At 30.6% G+C, this 9,570-nt stretch overlaps 2 protein-coding genes across 2 annotated transcripts; both read right to left on the bottom strand.

Moving 5' to 3' along the window:
- Positions 1 to 7,638: 7,638 nt before the first annotated feature.
- On the bottom strand, positions 7,639 to 8,756 carry LOC136083078 (general transcription factor II-I repeat domain-containing protein 2A-like). The gene is made up of 2 exons (XM_065802485.1): positions 8,505 to 8,756; positions 7,639 to 8,436 (listed from the first exon to the last, which is right to left on the bottom strand). The coding sequence occupies exons 1-2, from the start codon at positions 8,754 to 8,756 to the stop codon at positions 7,639 to 7,641; spliced, it is 1,050 nt and encodes a 349-aa protein (XP_065658557.1).
- A 75-nt stretch (positions 8,757 to 8,831) lies between these two features.
- On the bottom strand, positions 8,832 to 9,251 carry LOC136083077 (protein FAM200A-like). Its single transcript, XM_065802484.1, has one exon. It carries the CDS (start codon positions 9,249 to 9,251, stop codon positions 8,832 to 8,834), a length of 420 nt encoding a protein of 139 aa, XP_065658556.1.
- Positions 9,252 to 9,570: the final 319 nt, after the last annotated feature.

Below are 9,570 nucleotides of genomic sequence, written 5' to 3'. Positions count from 1 at the left end.
TTTATTCAAAGTTTCAACCAACGGTGCAGTAAAAAATACAAAATGACTCCCTGAGGGAGACCTTATTGTAGGTAGTAAGCTCTGCAAACTCTTTTTGAAGACTAAAATATTTGTAACTAATGCACTAGAACATGAAATTTGTACAGGTATCTAACAATAATATAAAAATGATAGTTTTTCCATAAATTTTTTTTGGAGAAATTAAGTTTTTTTTAATATTTAGGAATGTTTGTACTGCTTAACCGAGAAATTATAACGTAAACAAAAATACCTAAAATATACTTTTTCAAGGGTGCTGAACACAAGTCAAATTTAAAACTTGAGATAAAAAAAAATTAAAAATTTTTGTTCAGCGTTACAGTTTTAAAGTTATTGCTAGATGTCTTGTCAGTAAATTTTATGGTTTTTCATTAAATGTTTTGACTTCTTTTTTAATCGTGTTCCTTGGTTCATATGCCTTTCATGCAGTTTAAATGTTTTATCTGCTTGTTTCTGATTTTATTATAAATTATAGTGACATTATTTTATTAATTTTAATCAAACAGGTCAAGAAAGTGTGTCGATAATCCGGATTCATTTGTTATTCTGTGGCAAAGTGAAGACTGATTTCCATTTACAGGAAACTTTTTTCTGAACGGTACGGAAAAGAAAACTATGAAAATACGAAACATAAAACTGTGCATCTTAAACTTTTTTGTTCCATGAATAGATGAATTGCTTTTCTGTTCCGTTTGCTAAAAATTTTCTATAAGGGCAAATCTGCCTTGACATTGGTTTCACAGAAACGTATAGTTCCTATGAAACTGTGCATTTGTCTACACACAAGTGATCAAGATAGCCTAACATTTTTACTTTGATTGTAAACTGGATGATCAAGAAAAACCCTTGCTCTTCTTATTTGTTGAACTTTTTTTAGCGCATGGTTTTCTAACCAGTTACATGGCAAAAAAAGAATCATGCCATTTGCAGTACCCATGATTTGGAAGGAACCAACTATAAATGTTACCATCTGTTGCTTTTGCTTGGTATATTTCATAGATCACGACATCTCAGAGAAGAGGACGCAACCAATATATTATCTAAAGATTTTAGGTGGCTTGAGATGAGTTCCCTACTGTGAAGGTCTTCATGTGCCAGACCCACCAACCAACTGAGTTCAGTGATGAGGATAAGGATGATGCTAATGACTACGTTGGTTCAGGATTTAGGACTATCTAAGAGCAAGGCTGTGCTATTAGGATACAACTGTGGAACCATAATAATGTGAGAATAATTGTATTTTGCGGCAGTTACAGTGAGTTTGAACCCTATTTTTAATGACAGAATAATTTGTCTATTGTCATTATGTGGTTGATTTAATGAATGAACTAAAAATTTAGTAAGCTATTGAAGAACAGAGACTGTTTATAGACTCGTCGAAGATTACTTTCGAGGCTGTACTCTTACACAATAAAAAGACTCTACTATCAGTTTCTATTGCTCAGGCAACTGAATTGAAGGAAACATATGAAAATATGAAACTAGCTCTAGTCAAGACAAAGTATAAACAACACCAATAGTAGATTTGTAGTGGCTTAAAAGTTGTATCACTATTTCTAGGAATGCAGTTCAGTTATACAAAGTTCTGTTGCTTCTTCTGTTAATCTTGTAGTTGATAGAGGGAAGATCATTACATCACAACGGTATGGTCTAAGAGACAATCTCTAGAACCTGGTGTTATAAATTTGGTTCATGCAGCATTTAATGAGCGCAGTAAAATTCTTCTGTCACCTCTATATATAAAACTCAGCCTGATGAAAAAGTTTTTTAAAGCCTCTCAATTGAGATGGAGATGGTTGCAAAGGCTCTAGATTGAGATGGCATTTAAATATTTGTTTTCCAAGTGGACTTAGTTAAGCTAAGAGAAAATCATGGAAAGTGAATTTTTAGGTCTACAAATACGCTAGCTGTTGAAGGACATTCAGTTTGACAACACCCTTGGAGGAGATGAGAAGACTGCCATGGAAATTTTAAATCGGTTTTGAGAAATTTCTTGGGGAACCACAAAGCTTAAAATTACCCGAAAACTGTTGAGAGCTTCTTGGATCCATACCAGACATCGGGCTGCAAGGTGCCATTGATGCTATACTTTCTACTCAGTCATCTTGACTTCTTCTCAGCAGTACACGGGTTGATGGTGCACCTCAACGATGGCAGATTACTCTTGAACAGTAGCAAGAGAATTTCCTGAAACTGTGTACAACCAAGTATAAAAACATCTTTGAATGTCTAATTGAGTGTGAGTTGACTCTACGTTCTCTATAGTATATTATTTGAATCGATGTATACAAAAACGTTTTAAGTCATAAAAACTATTTTTAAGTCAGACAACTTTAACTATGTATAACACATATATATTTCACAAATTTTGATATATTTTTAACAAATCTAATATTTAAAGATGTCAAATAGCACCCAGATTTTGTTTTTGAATTTATTAAAGTAATAATTTTGGAGTTATTTAGTTTTTTCTCGTTCCTCGAAAAAATAGTTTTTATGACTTAGAACGTTTTTGTATACATTGATTCATTTATGATACATGTATAAACATAATAAACTTTATTAATACATTGCATAAAAACTAGAGCTTACACAGCAATTTCAATTTAAGTATTGAATTCAGGGTGAAAAACTGCACCAGATTAAACTATGTTTTGCTACACAAAAAAAGTTAAAATTAGTTGTCTAGTTTTATAGGCCTGTTGTAGGACATTTGTCATGCTAAACGAAAGTTAAATATTTTTAACGATTTCCACATTTATCAGCCTGGTACCTGTCAAAATGCATGGTTTAAGTCTTAAGCTATATACTCTCTAATGTTTGATATTACATTCGCAGTTGTTGAATATCTGACTCATGATAATAAAGATATAGTCTATGGGATGGCATTTTTTGTAGCTATTTACTATGAACCTGTCTATCTATAACTCTACTAGTGGGAGCATGATGATTTAAATGCTTTTTATAATGCTAAAACAATTCAAAAAGAATCGAATGTTGGAGTTGGAAACTTTCTTCAGAAAAATATGAGTAACCATTTGGTATTTGTTTCCTTTTTTTAGTTTTTAATTATTAGGAAGATCTTAAAACTTCCAATTTCTTGTTATTGTTTCCACCAATAGTAGAATAGAAGACTTAACTACAATGAAAAGTTGGCTTTTTTTATACTTCAGATCACATCAATTTGGATCAAGAATGGCCTTCTTTAAGTGATTCCTTAGCTTTAATTTCATTCAAGTATTTCACTCAACTAGTTAGCAAGCTTAGTGTGACCAACAACTACGCAGAAAAAAATAATAGTCTGATATAAAACTTTGTTCACAGTTCCCAGAATTAGGATCAAAGGCAGAACATTCTTTTGGTAGTTTGGAAACAGCTAAATATAAAAGATATGTTGCTATCTGAACTGGTAAAGCTGAAATGTTGAGTTGGTTAAGTAATGCAAAATGAGGCTTAACTTTAAGGTACTAATAACCGTATTTTTTTACTAAGATAAAATAAGAGTTTAATTATAGAAATAGTTTAACTTATAAAATTTACATAAAGTTTATTCAATTCTTGATATTTAAAAAATTACATGCAGCACTTCCAATCGAAAAAATAATTAAAATTTTTAACTTTACTTAATTAAATAAGCTACAAAAAGATAAGCATCTGCGGCTTTTGATTTCGTAAAATTTGAAATTTTTGACTTCGTTTTGTGTCACTCTAATGTCCTTTTGTCCGGCAAGCAATGGTTGACACTGACGTTTCGAAGTATTTTTACTTATGCAGCAAAAACAAACAAAAAAAAATAAATGGATTAATCAATCAAATTTATTTGCAGGTTTAAGGCCAAAAAATATTATAGGGATACAGTAAGTAAAAGAAAGAGAATAAAATAATTACAATGTACTAAATACAAACAAACAAAAAACAGGCATCAAATAACTCTGCTCTCCATTTATCGATTGTTTCTCAATGAAGATTGCCAGAAACTGTATATGTTTACAAAATATTTTCTCTGTTCTTACTATTTTGAAACAATAATAAAGAAAAGCTTACAAATAAACACATTACATGGATGACCATGATGCCTTACAAATAGTTCGCTAGAACTATTCAAAGGTGGTTTTTTTAAAATCAGACAAAGTGCATTAACTATTAATGCAACATGTGAACAATAAAATGAGTCTATTAACAGAAAATACTAAAGCTTAGAACCATAAATAGGACTGTAAATGGCATTAAATAACATGATTTTTGTTTGAACTTGTGTTGAGCCCAGTTTTCTACAAATGATGTTAGCTTTAGCATACAAAAAGAGTATTTTTTTAAACATCTTTTTTATCGTGTATGTTAATGAAATCAGATATCCAATGTTTTAGTATTAAATACTATACAAAATAACCATATAGGTTATTATAAAACAAAGGTTTTGAACTTTCGGTTCAAAAACTATTTGAGACTTGTTGTTGCTAAAAATTATACAATGCTTCAAAGCAAATCTAAAGCATAAGTTGAGTAGGTTACGGAAACATTTGCCTGATAGTGAACATTGGACAATATCATCAACAAGAAAAAGAGATGGTTAATGACAGAAAAACATTAACTTCTTCTCAGCAGTACAGGGGTTGATGGTGCACCTCAACGATGGCAGATTACTCTTGGACAGTAGCAAGAGAATTTCCTGAAGTTGTGTACAACCAAGTAAAAAAACGTCTTAGAATGTCTAATTGAGTGTGAGTTGACTCTACGTTCTCTATATTATATTATTTGAATCGATGTATACAAAAACGTTCTAAGTCATAAAAACTATTTTTAAGTCAGACAACTTTAACTATGTATAACACATATATATTTCACAAATTTTGATATATTTTTTAACAAATCTAATATTTAAAGATGTCAAATAGCACCCAAAACAAAATAGCATTTTTTTTTTGAATTTATTAAAATAATAATTTTGGATTTATTTAGTTTTTTCTCGTTCCTCGAAAAAATAGTTTTTATGACTTAGAACGTTTTTGTATACATTGATTCGTTTATGATACATGTATAAAGATAATAAACTGTATCAATACATTGCAATATCATCAACAAGAAAGAGATGGTTAATAACAGAAAAACCTAAGCAGCACCTTTTGGGAGTTGTATCAAATTTAACAATTAGATTATTCATGTATAAATTAAAAAGCAGGAAATATGACACATCCTATTTTCATTTCATTGGCAATAATAAATGCACTAGCTGATCTGACCCGTAAAAAGACTGGTCATTGTAAGTCCACACTGACCTTTTCTATAATTTTTTCTTTATATATATATATATATATATATATATATATATATATATATATATATATATATATATATATATATATATATATATATATATATATCCTGGCTTTCGGGACCCATATAATACGGGTCTTTACCAAATCTACCATTTCTACACTTATTTATTCCACGCTGATTATTTCTATACCTATTAATTGTTTACTATACTTTTACCCAAATTAAATCATGTTAAAAATTGCTTTAAGAGCAAAACAATTAACATGCGCACCCTTTCAGCCTATCAAGAGCTTATTAGAGATTTTTAATCAAGTTTATTTTTCTCTTAACCGCATGTCATTGATAGCTCAGTGGTTTAGTGCACTGTCATGAGTGTCGTTTTGGGTGATTAAGAACAAATACATCAAAAATAATATTTTCCAAACTTGCTGTATTTATAGCAATATTTAAAGCAAAGATTTTATAATTGTACATATCTATAATAACTATAGTAATATATATAGCCCAAAAATATTTATATAGCAAAAACGACTTCTAATTGTTAAAGTAAAATTCAAAAGTTTTCTCATTCTTATAAATTTATTATACCCTATTGTTCCATATACTGCCTGCAAACTCAACATATGCTAAAGGCGTTTACACTTACAGACGTTTGTATGCAACGCTATCCAAATAGCAGAACTAAGCAGATATTAGACCATTAAAAACTATAGACTGAAAAACGCCAAGGGATCGTCCATAAACTACGCAACGCTAAATATATTTTTAAATAAGAAGAAGGAAATCTTCAGTTGTTTTAGGAGGCAATTTTCATTAAATTTACGGAGCTATTATGACTTTTTATTCAGCATACGATTCTGCGGGGGAAAATTTTGATCCTTTTTGTTTTGTTCATTAGTGAAATTTAGCGTTGCGTAACTTATGGACGATCCCTAATTTAAAAGTTTAGATTAGGGATCAGCCAAAAAGTATATTAAGCTAAAAACCAATTGAATAATAGTATTATTTAATGGTTATCTAAATTTTGTCGCTGTTGCGCACTCCGTTTAGAATGTTTAACGGAGGCTTGGTAAAATAACTGTAAAACTCTAAATTTCCATATTATATCAAAATTAAATAACTTTATTTTTTAATCATTTTTAAGAATAATTAATTCAATAAAATGGTTTAATTTAAGTATAAAATTAGAATATTCTAGTATGTTCTTATATAAAACATACTTTTTAAACTCCCTTATTGTTTTAAAAAGTCATGGTCGCCGCGTAGTAAGTTCAAATCATCAGCTTGCTTTATTTCTTAATTTTTGTTGCTCAAAATGCAAAACAAAGCAACTTTACAAATCCATAGATTTTATATTCTACGTATAAACATGTTGTATACTCAATTTCCTTGCACAAACTCAACTTAGTTAAAAAAACTTGAAAGTTAAACTAAATATAAGTATCTCAGTCATGACACATACAAATATCCCCCGTTTTTTTAATGTTTTTAGAATTTTTAGCTTTTTTAAAACTATATAAACATTGTTTTTAATGGAAATAAATGCTGCAGATTAAAAATTGAAAAGAGGCTGTCGCAATGCAGTTTTCAAGTGAAAGTCTAACTGTAAAATTTGATATATATTTAAGTTTTAACATTAAATAATATAAAGTTTACGTACGTACGATAAACGTTCGCTCACGTTTTCTTATAAAGCGAAGCTGCGACTCTTTCTCGCCAATACCTCGTTTGCAACGACTGCTAAGGGCTTCATGTCAAACATGTTTCAAGGGACACTTCTACTACTACTACTACTACTACTACTACTACTACTACTACTACTACTACTACTACTACTACTACTACTACTACTACTACTACTACTACTACTACTACTACTGCTGCTACTACTACTACTAGTGCTACTACTACTACTAATACTACTACTACTACTACTACTACTACTACTATTAAAACTATTAGGTTCGGCAATAATATATAAAGATTGAGCAGTAAGCCCATCCAAGATATAAAAGCTGTTTAATTATTATAACAGACAATGAGTGAACGTCGCATCAGAGACAATTTTAGAGAGTTTCAAAAATCATGTTTCAAAGCAAACTCTAACAATAGCTTTATCTATGTCAGTGGTCGGCACCATATTTCCAAAGGGACCGACTTGCAAAATTCTTGTTTTAGTTGCGGCCCACAGCAATAAATAAATTGTATATAAAATAGGTTATATTACCTATATAACAGAATATAGTATAGAATTAGATTATAGAACTAATAAATGTATCAATACAAAATACATACTTAAGAAAGAAAACACATAAAACACAATTAAAAATTTAATGAGTATTTTGTTGTTGCAGCTAGCACAAGGTTATTCAAATGAGTGTCAGTCAGTCTTATTCTGTAAACATTTTTTATTATTTTCATGGCTGAGAATGTTTGTTCGCATTGGTAACTAGTGCCATACATACAGATAAGTCTATTTGCATTTTTTTTAAGAACTGGAAAACATTCCTTCATGACAGCATGCCAGAAAACAATTAAATTTTCACCAAAAGCGCCATCTTCATCTTTTTTTGGTGCCTTTCTTCTCAACTCGTCGTCACATTGAAAGTTAATTAGTTCATCCTCTGCTTTTAAAATATCAGCTTCTTCAAAGTCCTTTAGAATACTAATATCATTCATATCAAAGTCAAATGGATAACACAAAAAAACCATATGCTTTTTTAGGTCTTCAAATTCATTAAATCTGTTTTCAAATTGATCATACAGAGCAGTCACTAATAATGACAATGACGATAACATTTTCCTTGATGGTTGACATTCATTTAAAGTAGGAAAATGAGTACAACTACCAGATACAAATTGAGTTTTGTACAAATTAAGTTTTGTCTTTATCGCAGTGATGTGGTTGATCAAATCACAAACCAGCACACGGCGGCCTTGTAATCTCTTATTCAGAACATTAAATTGTGCTGTGATGTCGCAAAGGAAAGCCAGTTTACACTGAAACTCTTCAATAGACATTGTAATGAATGAAAATTTTTGAGTTACCATGAACTGCAGTACACTTGGCAAACACTCCCAAAATCTGTTAAGAATGTTTCCTCTTGATAGCCACCTAATCTGCAAAAAAAAAAAAAAACATTTAATTTTGATTGTTATGGTAAATTATTTATTTTTTGTCTATATACCTCTGAATGAAGAAGAAGATCACCATGTTGATCTTCATTTTGTTCCATTAGCGCACGAAATTGACGCCGTTTGAGTGCATTGGAACGTATATGATTAATTGTTTTTACTACAGCTGTCATTTCATCATCAATTTTCGCAACTTTAGCGCACAGTGCTTTCTGGTGTATCACACAGTGATATGACATAAATTTGTTAGGAAACTCACCACTATTTTTCAGCAAAGTAACAACTCCTCGAATTCTTCCAATCATAGCAGGAACGCCATCTGTGACAACTGAAAATATTTTTTGAAAAGGCACTTTCCTATCTTTTAATATTTTGAACAATTAGTCATAAATGTCTTGTCCAGTTGTAGTTGTTTCCAGTGGTTCAATTCCAAGCAGTTCTTCAAATAAACAACAATTCGTAGTGATAAAACGTGCATAAACACAGAGTTGTGCTTTACCGACAAGGTCAGTAGACTCATCGAGAGTGATACTCACAAATTCAGCTTCAGACAGATTGTTTGACAGTTGTTCATAAACATTGACAACCATTTTCTCAAAATTGCGAGTAACTGTACGCGCGGACAAGTGCATACTTTGAAATTTGTCATGAATTTTTTCATCAATTGGGAAAAGAAATTTTGATTCTTCAATAATGCATTCTTTGATTATTTCACCATCAGTAAATGGTTTCAGGTTTTTTGCTAATACCCATGACACCATATTCGAGGCACGAGTTTCACAATCAACACTGCTAGACATTTGTTGAAACAAAATTTTCTGTTTTTCTAAACAGCTTTTCAATGAGTCGTATTTTATTTTTCTGGTTGTTAAATAAAGAGGATATTTAGTATTGTACAATTCATTTTTTAATACGAAATGACGTTCAAGCTTGGTTCCTTTCAGTTCACTAACAGTCTCATTACATATTAAACATAGAGCATTGTTACTTGGTCCCTCAGTGAAGAAATAAATCAGCTCCCATTTTTCATTCCACTAACATGCATATTTACGCTGCGCTACATGTTTTCCTGGCATATCTTTGCAAGTTAATGTGTGTATTTATCAGAGTTGCAACTTC

Source organism: Hydra vulgaris, chromosome 08 (assembly GCF_038396675.1).
Source record: "Hydra vulgaris chromosome 08, alternate assembly HydraT2T_AEP".
NCBI classification, from domain to species: domain Eukaryota; kingdom Metazoa; phylum Cnidaria; class Hydrozoa; order Anthoathecata; family Hydridae; genus Hydra; species Hydra vulgaris.
The sequence above is the reverse complement of the archived record's forward strand: the minus strand, read 5'-3'. Positions and strand labels throughout refer to the sequence as shown.